We start from the raw sequence: 14,516 nt of genomic DNA, 5'->3' as shown, positions 1-14,516 counted from the left end.
TCCCCATACATATCACTAACATGAGGAACAAGTCAGTAGCTCAGTGGTAGAGCAGTGGCCTGACATGCAGAGTGCCCTAGGTTCAATCCCCAGTACTGAAAAACAAACCAAGAAATCATAGGAGTAAGGAGACTGTACTATTGCTGATGATAGCCAGATGGGATGCTCATGTCTGCAATTCCAGAACTAAGCCTATGGCAGGAGAATCACCATGAGTTCAGGCCATGCATGGGCTACCTAGTGAATCCCAGGATAGCCTGACTAGAGTAAAAACCTGACAGGGAGGGAAATATTCCCTATGACATAGTTAATACTGTGAGGGCCAAGTCAGAAGACTCTCCTTTGAGATTTCAAATCTCAAAGTTAGAAAACAATCTCCTGAGTCTAGAGAGATGGCTCAGTGGTTAAGAGCACTGGCTGCTCTTCCAGAGGACCCAAGTTCAATTCCTAGCAACCACATGGTAGCTCACAACTGTCTGCAACTGCAGTTCCAGGAGATCCAACATCCTAATACAGACATACATGCAGAGAGAGAGAGAGACCCTGGGCTTTGCACAAATCTCTTGTGAATGACAGAATGTGCTAGCACTAAAAGGGACTAACAGGACCTTCAACTGGAGCATTCTCTTTTGCAGATGAAGAATCACGCTGCATTCTTGGAGGTCAGGTTGCCTGCCCAGGGTCTCAAAATCACTTACAGATCTCAAATTTCACTATAAACTATTGCACTCCCTGCTTATTGCAGCAGAAAGCCATGAGAACAGCTGCCAACTCACGAAGACCTGAGTTCAGATTCAACAGCAGACACAGGGTAATGTTGGGAAAGGGAAAAAAAAGAGTAAATAGAAAATTCTCCACTTAACACCTAATCCAGCCAAAGCCAAACGTTTCCAAAGTTTTTAGATTGTGTCAATTTATTCGAGACAGATTTCTATTCTTACTCTCTTAAGTTCCAGTTAACTAAAATATGCAAGGCTTTTATGTTTAACAATGAACTTTAAGAGCACATACCACCATATATCATGTTCGGAGTTTTTGTATATTAACCTACATTGGGGAGTTGGGGGAGGAGATGACGCGGCACTTATGTGGATGTTAAAGGACTTCTTTGGGGAGTTGGTTCTTTCCTATCATGTTGGTTCCAGGAATAAAACTGAGGCCACCAGGTTTGGAGGCAAACACCTTTACTCACTGAACCATCTTGTCAGGCTTGTCAATTCCTCCCACCTCCAGCAAAAGAAGGCACACCCACACACATAGAACCTTGACATAGGCAAAGGCTGACCTAAGCCATTTCTGAAATTAGAGATGGTGATGTGGGTGTTGCATAGTCTGCTGTGCATGAATCTAGCATAAACAAGGCCTTAGGTTTGCTCTCCAGAACCAAATAAATGAGAGAGGTTATATTAAATGAGTGACTCAAAGTACAAGTTAGTGTAGGGCAAAGAGAATGATAAGGGATGCGCAGAAACACCATCACACCAGGAAAGAGCGTACAAAATAAGACTGCGGTATCTGCAAGTACAACGTAGAGGGGAATTGCTGACCGAGCCTGCACAAAATCCTTGGCTAGACCTCAAGTCAAGGGGATGGGGATGAGAACTTGAGGAAGGGAAGATAGCTTTCCTACTTCTTTTGCCATGTTCTTTCAACCAGAAAGGTGTCCAATGTAAGATATACTATTAATAAAAATAGCCCATAATATTTTATGACATGCTGGGAGATCTAATTTGAAGCAAGACAGTATATCATTATATCTGTCTCTTAAAAATAATCAGACTGTCAAGTGTAGCCAATATTAAAATTAGGATATGAGTAATGCCTTCTTTACCATAGGAATTATTAGAAAACAGTCCTCAGATGTGAGTTCTGTAATATGGCTATTCATTTAAACAGGCTTGTCTAAATCACTCCATATGCATTAAAAAGTAAGCAGGGGCTGGAAAGATGGTTCAGCAGTTATCTTGCAGAGGATGTGGGTTCGGTTCCCAGCACCTGCACAGTGGCTCACAACCATCAGCAACTCCAGTTCCATGGGATCCGGTGCTCTCTTCTGGCCTCCACAGGCACCAGGCACACATGCAGTGTACATACATAGATCCAGACAAAACACTTGTACACATAAAAACAAGCAAAGATAGTGTTCGTTTTCCAGGGCATCTCCACTGCTTATAAAACCTGGCACTGCCGTAGTTCTGCAGTTACACCAAGTAAACTGTTTTTTCCAACATAGTTTACATATGCTAGACTCTGAAGCTGAGCAACCAAGCTCCTTTCATAGAGTAACTTCTAAGCAGCATCCAAAGAACTGGTGGGCTATCCTGTTGCATAGAGTTTGTACCATGAAACGGCAGCCTCACTGTTCCATAAAACTCTAGGCGTCTTTGCCAATCCCTCGAGTCCCTCTGACCTACAGAACTCCAATCCATATTAACTTTAGTGGTTTGGATATCTCTAGAGACAGAAATCTGAAAGAAAGCAGGCTGGATGGGTGCTTCCACCTGCTAAATTATTCCTGGAAGTACACAACATCCTCCAGTGAATTGATCAATTCTGCTCTCTAGTATTCTGATCAATGTTCTTACCTGCCTGGCTCATGTGTAACAAAATATGAGTCTAAATGGCACCTGCCTAGAGCATTGGAAACCCTCAGGGAATGCTGAAGGCAGCTCCTCTACAGAGGTATCCTCACGATGAGGCAGGAACCCAGATTAGAAGCTTGTAAGTTAGATCAGATGAAGGGGAGTGCCTACTGTGTGGGTTTCTGAGTGTTTTGACTTACTCCCACTACAAGTTCAATAAAAGTAGCCAGACATTTGCTTGTGCCCTGGGGCATGCTGTTTTGATATACCACTATCGGATTTTTTTTTTTCCAAGTCTTGGGCCTAAGGAACTTTGCTAAATTTCTTGTGGCTCCCATAACACCACTTTTCTCAGCAAACTCCCTTAATCTTTCCAACAAAGGAGTGTTCCTACTGTCAGCCACCACCACCACCACCCTCCATTGGGCTTTAGGAGATCCCTTCTTTGTCCAGAGCAAAATAACCTATTAGCATTGGCAATCTGCCGAACACTGATTGCCCAAATGCCAGGCATTACTTTCTTGGAGGTTCCCTTCTCCAAAACTGTGGGCTGGCACAGTGTTCATTGCCAAAAGTGCACCCTGGGTGGGGCTGGCGATTCAGAGTTGGCAGGGAGGGGCTCCCTGGGGAACCCAGGCAAGCATGTCCTGGTGATCTACAGAAGCTATTTTTGGTGGGCACAGGTTTAGGGACAGAGATGCTCAAATGTGGCTTTTCAGGGCTTCATGCGTCATATTTCTTAACTGCTACTGCACAGCTGAGATGGAGCTGCATCCATCAGGAGTTTTTTTTAAACATCAGCTAAAAGTTGGAATTTGATCATTACACTGGTGCCCAAGGGAAGAGGATTCTTGGAAATAAAATTCATTGGTAGTTGCTACAGCTACCGGATTAAGATTGAAACACACTACCATCATTTTGTGACGAATCTTAATTTGTGTTATACAGTCTTAGAATTAGACATCATTTACCACCAGCTTTATACATTTAGTTTTAGTTTGGACTGATTCCTCTCAGCCTGTCAAATATGATTGAAATTTTGCTGACAGTAATTCTCTCTCAGCAAGTATATTTTTGTTGTTTGGCCCAACTATACCAGAGAGAGTGAGATAAACACACTAAAAGAAAAACTAAAGGCTTTACAGCTTCAGCTTTTCTATCCAAATCAGCTTCTTAACTCAGCCTGGAATGCCCTCTATCCATTGCCAAGTTCCATTTTCTGCTTTGGCAATCTTTCATAACCTAGATCAAATTTCACCTCCACTGGGAACTATTTATTAACTAGGAGTCCCTCCCCCTCTCCCAGCCCCCTCTACCACTTGCACTGTCAAAGTATATCAGCTGCCTTAGTCCCCAGTCCACAATGTTTATAGCTTATAAATTGTAAATTCTTAAATTACAAAGGTATTTCTTTCTCCCTATGCCCTAAGTTATGGAAAACATGTGTTTGAAAAACAATACATACATATGCAATGACCAAGGGCTGGAGAGATGGCTCAGTGTGGTAAGAGCACTGGCTGCTCTTCCAAAGGACCTGGGTTTGATTTCCAGCATCCATTTGATGGCTCCAGTCTATAACTCCAGTTCCAGGGATCTGATGCCCTCTTCTGGCCTCCATGGGCACTGCATGCATATAGTGCACATGCACATAGGTAAAACATCCATGTAAAATAAATAATGATCAAATCATTTTTTAAGTGAGATGAAGAACATGAAACTGATAAATGCAACATCAAAATGATTCAATGAACAAAATCTTTAGAATCCCACCAACCTGAAGATATGTCTGCATATGTGCAAATAATAATAATAATAATAATGATGATGATGATGATGAGAGTAAGACAATTCCAAACATAAAAATTAGAAACATGAGATTCAATGTTTGCTTCTCCTCTCTTACTTTCTATATCCAATAAACAAAACTTCCTAATCTTGCCTGCAAGACCTCTGTAATCAGGCAGGGCCTCTCAAACCGAGGCAGCATAAGATCAACCTGGAAATCTTGTTCTAAAGGGTTTTAGAGGTAGAAAGATGGCTCAGTTGGCCAAGTGCCTGCCTTTCAAGCGTAAAGACCAGAGCTTGATCCATAGAACCTTCTGACAAGAGAAATGCCTGGCACTTGTCATCTCAGCAGTGAGAAAGAAGAGACAAGCAGATCCCTGGCTTGGCCTACTACTTGGTGACCTTTAAACAAGTGAGAGACTGTGCTTCAAAAAAAAAGTAGATGGTGTCTGAAGAACATCAGAGGCTGTTCCCCTGGCCTCCACATGCATGAACACACACATGTATGCACACCCTCAACACATATGAGCATGCATGCCTACATACATATATAAGATTTTGGAGCTTAATCTACAGTTTCGGATTCACTACGGCTGAGGCACAGCCAAGAATTTACATTTCTACCGAGTACCCAATTGGGTACATGGTAATTCTGTGGTCCAGCAACCATACTTTGAAAACCACTCGTTTATCCATTCCTTACTTTACTCCATCTTCCGTGCTTTTGACAGGACTCACAGTTTCTACAAAAGGAGTGGGAGCTGTGGGTTATAAAATAGAAGATGCTCTGAATGATGCATGAGCAGCTAAATTTGTTCTGCTCTTGAATGGGTTCCCTTAGTAGGCAATAGTTTTCTGGGGCTTTGAAATGATCACTGATACTCAGGGTGAGTCTTAAAGCCCTTCTAGAGCGGTCCAGAGCACTCCTCAATACAAATCAGCAGATGAGGTCATGGTCATGCAAGTAGTGGGGGGGTGGGTTGACAGTTACAATCACTGTCAAAGGGGTGTTTTCTGTAGACGAGTGAAAAGAACTATTGTACAAATACTCAATGGATGCCAAGCATGTGGCCCAATTATTTTGCCTGTATGAGCATGGCACGGAAGGGGCTCCTTAGAGAACTTGATTCACATGTCTGTGTTTTGTCTTGCACCCACAGGCAAAAGCCCAGAGATTTTCAACCTAAGAGTCTTCATCGAGTTCCTGTCTTTCCAGCCTAGAACACAATAAGTTGGAAAGATCATAAACGCCCTCCATAGAAATAATGAAAAAACAATTTCAGCTGGTAAAAGGCAAATACACTGGTCTACAGCAGTCAGAATACTGACATCGATGAGGGTCAACCATATATAGCAGCCCCAGAAGAAGTCCACGATTTACATCCAGGGATCAGTCTCAGAAAAACTGGAGTTGGAGAGACTTGGTGAGACGGCCGAGTCAGCAAAGGGCTTGCTATGCACAGATGAGGACCTGAGTTTGGATCCCTAGCACTCACATAAAAAGCCAGGCACGGCAGCCCGAACCTGGGGAAGCAGAGACAGGATTCCTAGAGCTCATTGTCCGATCAGCCTAGCTAAACGGGTGAGCTCTGGGTTTAGAGAGTGACACTCTGTCAAAAAATAAAGTGGTCAACAATGAAGGAATCTAAATTCAATCTAAACACACACATGCAGGGGAGGTGGGAGGGGGAGCATGGAGTTGTGGAAGTACTCTTAGATAGCTCTCCATAGTCCATCTTTGACTCTCCCTGTATTTAAGGTAGTAGTATTGGTCACCAATGCCCAGAGTATTAAAGGAATAGAAGACCTGTTTCAAAGCTAGAATGGACACATGACTCCGTATTTTGACCTTGGGGGAAAACACTCACCCAGCAACATGGAAATAAAAATGGCTTAGTACTCCTCAGATTGCTCAGCTACATAAAAATCAAAATAAACAAACACATGAAGCCTGAGCTTACAGGATCAAAGTCAGAAAACAGGAGGGACAACGACCTGGTACCAGGCCACAGATGATCACCGCTATCGCTCTCTGAGACCACACAAATGAGAAAGCTGCAAAATGCTGTCAATCCTCTCCAAATTCACCTGTGTTGCAGGAGCCCTGGCAAGGCACACCTAAGGGAAGAGTGACCCCCAGGGAGCTGCTCCATGAACCAGAGACTGCTAGTCCAGACAGCATGCCATAGATGAGGCTGTCTATCAAAGATGAATTCACCTTGAAACGGCCCTCATGGAGACAGCTGGGCAGTCTGGTTCACTCGGAGGGCTACATCCTACTCTGTGTAGTAATGACTTTGGGGATAGGCGTCAAAGAGCTTTATGCGGCTATGAGGGGTGCTGCACTGGGAACGCTAAATAAAGCTGGCAGGCCACTAAGGTCCCATGAAGCCCTTCACTGATGCTTGCTATGCTTGCTATGGTTCTTTCTTTATACCTGTGGGGGTTGGGAGCAGGGACACCGAAGGACAAGAGAAAACCCAAAGTACTTACTGACTAGGCTCCATGAACTCAACAACGGACAAGAGCAGCGGTATCAGAGAACCCATAAATACCACATTTACACCCTTGACCTCAGAAAACTAGCTTGGGAGAGATGGGTTAAAATGAGTTATAGAGTTAGGAGATGCTTATTGTTTTCAGATTCATGAAATTTGGGGGGGGGTATCCCCACCGCAATCATACAGCACAATTCAAAACAAATGGTTTAGGCTTTTTAAAAAAAATCTAGAACTGTACAGGCCTAAAGCTAGGTGCTGTAATTTTTAAGGTTCATGACTTACAGCTTGCTCTTATGCTATCCTTTATAGGTTTCAGAGCATAATTCTACACACACACACACACACACACACAAACCCTCTTTTCATCATTTTAGTAGACCAATTCTTATATTATCAGAAAAGTTCTTGCAAAAATGTATGCCTTGCTTCTGGTACTACATTACAAATGTCAAACCTGTGCATTACCCACTGCAAATCTGTAACAAACAAAAATGTCTGTTTGCCTGGTGCGGTGGCTGCCTGCCTATAATTCCAGCACTTGGGAGGTAGAGGCAGGTGGATCTCTGGGAAGTCAATGCCAGTTTGGTCTGTATAGTGAGTTCCAGGACAGCCAGAGCCATACAACAGGAAAACTCTACCTCAAACACACAAACACAAGTCTGTTTTTAAAGTGTGATGCTGATGACAGCACAGCTATGATAAATGAGTCTCTGGGCTATAAAGGTAACTCAAAATTTCATGTTCTTTTATTACATGGTTGGCTGAATTGCCTCATCTAGCACATTCATGCCAAGCGTCTAACAGAATGCAAATTCATACAAATACCCATAAGTACAACCTGTCGTGGGGAATGTTTCTGGATCCCCGGGTGCCACTAACACCCCATAAACAGAAAGAATGAGGAGACAGTCAAGGATCCAGGATTTATCTTTTGTGCCAAGAAGATATATTTTATACAATATCTAATTAGTTTTATACAATATTTAATACTGAAGTTTAGAAGCAATACAAGTGCTTTTAGGATTCTAGGAGGCTAATTTTATAGTTATCTTAATTTCAAGAGCTAAAGACTAACTGACTTGCTATTGTAACAGAGATCCTGAGACAGCATAATTACCTGTTAAGTAATTTTTTTATAAAAAAATCAATATTCATGAAAATACAACAGCTTTGTATTTTTCTCTGTGAATAAAATTATCCTAATTTTCTACCAACATTTCTTCTGCATTAATGAACCCAAGGGTTCCACTTACAAAATAGGAAGCAGAAATTCTTAGAAAAGGCAATCCATAGTCCAAGAGTGCTTATCCTCCTAAAGCCAAAGGCCTGGGTAAGACAGGAAGAGAAATGGGAACTCGTGCACTTTATTTTATTAATTGGGGGAGGGGAGAGTTAACCAAAAAACAATGTGTAGGAGTTGGCTTTCTCCCTTCTGGAGACTCCTAGGATCAAACTCAGGTCATCAGCCTTGGCAGGAGGCGCCTTTACCTGCTGAACCATCTCATCAGCCCATGTCCCTAAATTTTAAAGAAAGGCTCTAATAAGAAGCTACACTATTCCAGGGTACAATTTCACAACTTCATTGAAACTAACTAGAAATCATTTTAAGGCAACTTATGATTTAATCTGACTTATTTTCCCTTAAAAAATAAAAAAAAGGGATTTCCCAATTCTACTTTGTGTTTAAATGATCCTCATTTATTTGTAATATTCCCAAATAATTTTCTTTTTGTTATGAAATAAGCATTAATATTTCCACTATATAGATGAGAAAATTAAGGTAGGAAAATAGGAAGCAATTTAGAAAGTCAGAATAGAGAGTAACTAAGATTAAGAATTAGAAAGACACTGTTTTAAATGCAGTAAGGTTGGTCACCTACTAACAGTAAGTAAATTCCTTTGACCTCTGGGACCTGTCTTTTCATCTATAAAACAGAAACAATAATGCCCACCTCCTTCCTGTAAGGCACAAACAAAGTGTCTAACAGAATGCCTAGCATGTAATCAGCCATTCAGCACAGGGCCCACCCACCAATCCACCGTCCCATTTTCCTCATTTAGTACAATGGATATATAATCAATCCATAATGCCATTGTGAGGGAAATGAGGTATAATGTATGCAGAGATCCCTGGCAAGCCAGGGCTTCACTCATTTGCTCCTTCCCTCCCTCACTCAATCTAGGTCTCAAAATGACTAGGTAGTCGAGCCACAATTAAATCCAAATATTGGCCCTTCTATAGAGATGCCTCTGCACACACAGCCTATTTATACCACTAACTGAAAAATCTGCTTAGCCTGGCTGCTTAATTTGTGATTTTAACGTGTCCCAAATAAAACCTAACTCATTTCTGAGGTGGTTTTATCTTTCAATTATCACCCCCAAAATATCATCATACCTCTTTCAAAAATACTTATTTGTCAAATAGATATTGCTACTAAAATGTCTGAAATATAATATATTAACTATTAAAAGTGTATTCCTTAGGACAAAACATGTCTAGACATTTAAATCCAGGTTGACTTCAAAGATACTAGTTAGTCTTTTCATTTTTCATTTTTTTTCTATTTTCTCCCAAATAAAAAGCCAGGTAGTAAATGTAGTAAATGAATAAAGATTTGCATAGAAAAAAAAAACCAGAAGAGTCAAAACTATGGATCAGATCTGGCTGTATGAGGCAATGACCTTCAAAACTGGCTGTTAACAACAGTCTTCACAGGGGAGCAATTACACTACAATTCTCCTATGTATACTTCCATTTCTCCTGGTCCTCAGATGCATTTCCATATCAGAAAGGATAAAAGAATGTGACTGGGAGAACCTTCTTTGCAAAGATAGAATATATTCTGGTTACCTTAATAATCACACCCCGAAGGCCAGCTCACCAGAACTGCATTATGAAATGCCGATAAACCAACACCTTGACTGAGCTGCCTTACAATTGGAATTTATCAAACACGGCTTTCATGACACCAACCCACTGCTATATTTCTGGTTCTGTATTGCCCTACATGGTCTATAGCTATTTGAAAAGCCATAAAAATAGTTCTAAAATAGATACCGTATCAAAATTAAAATATAACACCTCAAGAAAAAAGGAGTTCAAATCATCACCAAAAGATTTAAAATATATAATATTGCCATTCTTAAAGTATTGGAAATAATGCTTAGCTAAGTAAGGAACCCACCTCTCCTTTCCATATTAAAACTGTACCAAATGTTTAACAAGTAAGCACATGTGGACACACACACACACACACACACACACACTAGGACTGTAAAACAGGAAAGTTGCTAAGAAAAGTTCAATCTCCAAATGCTTTGTTTTAAAACTATAAATAAAAAATTAGGAACCTGTAGGTAATTGCTTTTTTTAAACCTTTTCTCATTTGGATAAAAACAAAAGCAAAACATTATCTAAATAGTGGTGTAAAAATGACAAATATGCTATAATTCCTCTGTTTTAGAGTCAACACCAGAAATCACCATGTACAATGGTTAACACATCTAGACTGTATATGGGGGCCAGGACTAATTTTTACAACATTAAATTATAAAATAAGACCAACAAAAAGTAAACACAAACAGAATATAGTAAACATTACTCCAATAAGTCCAATTTAACTTTAAAATATGTTTTCTCTATGACAATAAGGACCATCCACAACTACGGTTCTGAGGACAAGGGAGAACCAGAAGTTGCCTTTCCTGATGCCTAAAACCAGAAGGTTATAAACATGTTTAGAGCAATGATGCTTCCTTTGTACTCTACACCCTGGCAAAAGTTAATGACCTAGTGGAGAAATTTATGTCACTATATACCACAAAAGTATTCTTAAGATTTATGAAGTCTAAACCTCACAATGCCCTTGGCAGGCTATTGTATACATTTGTTAAATTTTTAAACAAAAGGATAAAGACTTTCAAAGCTCTTGACAATGTACTCAAACTGCAAAGGTGCCAATTCCATGTTTTCTCCTCCTCCGTTGAAATAAAACAGGAAGAAAACTGTACATAGAAACAATGACACCATAGAAACAAAAAGTAGCATGCCATAGAGTTGGGAAATAATGCATACCCTCCCTCCATCATAGTCAATTACAAAAACCCTTTCACTTAATGGCTAGCACCTTTATGGGCGTTTAATCTGTATTAAGTAGCTTCAAAAGATAGTCTGTGCTCTCTCTATTCTCCTGGATCTTTGGCAGTAGTCAGCATTTGAGCTCAGGGGTGAGGAGGGGAAGTCCTGGGGGGTGGGGTGGGGGAGAGCAAGCTGAACTGAGCACAGTCAGCATTAAGCAGCTCTCTTAGACAGTGAAGCGTCTTCTTCATGTCTCTGTTTTATGCTATTGAGCACTGTCAGCAAGATAGATGGATAAAGGATGGATGGATGGATGGATGGATGGATGGATGGATGGATGGATGGATGGATGGATGGATGGGGCATCCTGGGGGTAGGGTCTAGACAGGCAGTTTTTGTCACATCTGAGTCTAGAAGTCTCCTCCAGGTTCTCATGAGAAATGAAAGGGATCAGGTGAGACCCTCCTGGGTCCAACTCAATTTGCTTCTCCACAAAGAACAGTTTCTGGCAGTGAGCGCAGGGTTGTTCCTCTGGTAGAAGAATTAGGCACAAGAGCATTGCCGGTGCTTTCCATCTCTGACTTTATAAAGGAGAGAGAGACTGCATCCCTGACGAAAACACTATATGACTCCTGACGCGCCACACAGCAGTAGTGAAGGGACACAAGACAGGGTTTGTAAAAAAAAAAAAAAAAAAAAAAAACCTTTCAAAACGCCAGGTTCTGAAAGAAATGCTGTGCGGCATTGTTGCATTGTTGGATTTTCCGTAAGTCTCCGATTCTTTCCAGCCACTGACAACCTCCAAATTGCTGGGACTTGTTGCTAAATCTTTGCCTCACGCCCCCCACCCCCAGAAATAACCAACACGTTGAGATTTGGGGATCAAAAGGCGAGAAAAAGGAGCTAAACCCTCAAAGCACAGAGGTCTGGGCGCCTTCAATAGGCCACTCTGCATGGGCTGCGCGTTCCGTCTGACTCACAAACGCTCGAGAGAAATTATGACATAAACCTTTATCCTTCCAACCAGGGAGATAAAGGCTAGCTGGCGGGCCTGACGGGGCCCGGAGAACCTCAGCCCGCGTCCCGACGGGGCGATCCGGGCAGGCGTCTCCCGCCCTGCACGCCTAGCTCCAGACGCCCGACCAAGGTGCTTGCCTTTCCGCCGGCTGGAGGAGCCAAAACCTGGGGTCCTCCGCCCGGGAAGGCGCAGAGCAGAGGAGTTGCGGCTGCGGGACGCGACTCACCCCGCAGGGGCGCGCAGCGCGTGGTACCAGCCCCCGGCTGAGCTCGGGCAGGGATGCCGCGCACTGGGCGGTGCGGCTGCGGGGCGGACAAAGCGCTGCGCCGGGGCTAGGGCTGGGGCGACCCCGGGCGGCGGCCCCCCGCCAACTTGGCCGAGTCTGGGGAGCGGGATCCCGCGAACCGGCCAGCAGGCGGGCGGCGCGGCGCTAACCTGGATGGTGCAGGTGTACTCGCTGTCGTCCAGCAGCCGCACGGTGCAGCTGTACTCGCGCTCCAGACTCCTGCTGCTGCCGCTCATCAACCTGCTCAGCATCTTCCCGCCCGCTCGCCCGTCCCCGGGAGCGACGCGGCGGCGCTGCGGACTCCGGACCCGTCGCCCTTCAGCGCGGCAGCTCCGCGCCGGGCCCTGGCACCTGTACCATCACCCTGGCCGGATCGCCGTCGCTGCCTCCTCCCGCCCCACTCCTCTCCCTTCTCCAGAGCCACCACCGCCTCCCCCCGCAGCCCCAAGCAAGCTGGGTTCTCTCCCGGGCGCCCCACTGCCTGTGCCCAGCTCATGGGGCGGGGCCTAGGTAGGGGGCCAATGGAGGTCAGCGCGGCGGAACCGATTGGCATGAGGAACATCCAATCACAATAGGGAATAGGGATGATGAGCGGGCTAAGGAAGCAATCATTGCAAAACAGCAGTACCGAACCCAGTCGGACCAGCCCTCTAGCGTCCCAAGCCCTGGCTTACTCCCATCGCGGGCGGTGTTTGGTATCAATGCTGTTTGTCCTCCGCTGAGCCATGTGTAGACACTTGACAAGATCGGTGTCTGCTACCTGGAATAACATTTGAGCTGTTCCAGGAGTCAAGTCCCGCATTCTGCAACGCGCGGTTCCTGCCCACTAGAAACCAAGGCGAGGAGGCGGCACCTGCAGAAAACAGGCGCCCACAATTCCAGACCGGGCGGCTGCCCCCACCTGTGCGCTGCCCTAAGTCTGCCCCGTTGGCCTCTGTTCTCGTGCACCCTTATTTTGATGAACATCTGTTTTACAAAAGCTGCTTATACCACTGCGACCGCAGAAGCTTGTAAGCGCCCGGGGTTTAGCGCCTAGAAAACACTGAGCTCTAACCCTCCTTTTATTTTCATAAGACAAAAGGAACCTGAGGTGTGCTCTAGAGCTCGGTAAGGAACAGGAAGTGATGGACCTTTCCTTGCACTTTTAGAAAGAACTGTTACATCTTCAGTCTTCCTCAACAAAACACAATAGGTCAGGAGCTGTGCAGCACACAAAAGAAAGGGGGAAAAGCCTCCTTTCCTTTGTGTTCTCCACACCTACAGACTTAAAGTTCCTTTCCAGGACTTCACTAAGACACATAATAATACAGCCTTGAAGATTATATTATCAATATTAGCGTGTGCACGTGCGTGGAATATGAACTCTCAGGGACCACGCACTAGTGTGGAGGTCAGAGAACTACTTTGTGGTACCAGTTCTCTCCTTCTGTTTCCAGTGATAAACTCGCATCGCCAGACTTGCTGGGCACAGCACCTTTACCCGCTGAACCATCTCACTGGCTCTACCCTCAAAGATTTTAATGGAAGGAAATGTTATAAAGGAATCAAGTTGGAACAGAGGTGCAATTCAATGGTAGAGCCTGGCCTAGCATGTGACAAGATCCAGTTCTAAAACAATGTCAAAGCAAAACGTTAGTGCTGTGAGAAATACATTCATTTAAAATAATGACTTATTAATAATTTCCTATTAGCTGTACATTCTTATTATATCTTCGAAACACAACAAACCTCTCTATGGCAGACTAGAAAAAATTATGATCTATTTTAATTTTAATTTGTCTACTTGTTTGCCTGGACTTGGGGATCAAATCCAGGACCTTGCATTTACCAGTTAACGGCTTGGGGGTAGCTCTAATATTGAGCTACATCCCCAATCTTTGTGATTTTGAGACAGGTTTCACTATGTAGCTCAGATGTCCCCAAAATAGATTCCCCTTCAAGTTCTCCATGTTTGGATTAGGGGCCATGTGGCACCTAGCTGGCCCTTGACCTTTATAGCACACTTCATTAGCATCTTCAGATTCCATTACCAGCCACCCACCCCCATCACCTTAGTAATGTGGACTGCTCCCTAGCTGTATTTAACAGCCATGAGAAGAGTTTCCTCTTTTCAATGCAATGCTGACATGGTTACAAGACTAAAGCCAAATGCTGTCTACTTCATTACCTGGAAAGTAGCTTGGGGCCTGGAATACAGATGTCGGCATTCTGTAAATGATAAACTGACAGTATTCTAGTATATCTACAACTCCAAGGAAGATCC

The 14,516-nt window shown here is 43.6% G+C and overlaps 1 protein-coding gene across 7 annotated transcripts in view; it reads right to left on the bottom strand.

The window, feature by feature from the left end:
• Positions 1-12,680, bottom strand: part of Frmd5 (FERM domain containing 5) — a 243,892-nt gene extending 231,212 nt beyond the window's left edge. For 2 of the 7 annotated variants that reach the window (XM_051183555.1, XM_051183561.1), the window contains exon 1: positions 12,403-12,677. In XM_051183555.1, the coding sequence (XP_051039512.1) occupies positions 12,403-12,504 (102 nt within the window). In that variant the 5' untranslated portion in view covers positions 12,505-12,677. Of the gene's footprint in view, positions 1-12,402 lie in introns of all 7 variants that reach the window. The other 5 variants (XM_051183558.1, XM_051183557.1, XM_051183559.1 and 2 more) reach the window with 5 other exon arrangements.
• Between the last annotated feature and the right edge of the window lie 1,836 nt (positions 12,681-14,516).

Source organism: Phodopus roborovskii, unplaced genomic scaffold, assembly GCF_943737965.1.
Source record: "Phodopus roborovskii unplaced genomic scaffold, PHOROB, whole genome shotgun sequence".
Lineage (NCBI taxonomy): Eukaryota > Metazoa > Chordata > Mammalia > Rodentia > Cricetidae > Phodopus > Phodopus roborovskii.
Note: the sequence above shows the minus strand (reverse complement) of the source record. Positions and strands in the feature narration are given on the sequence as shown.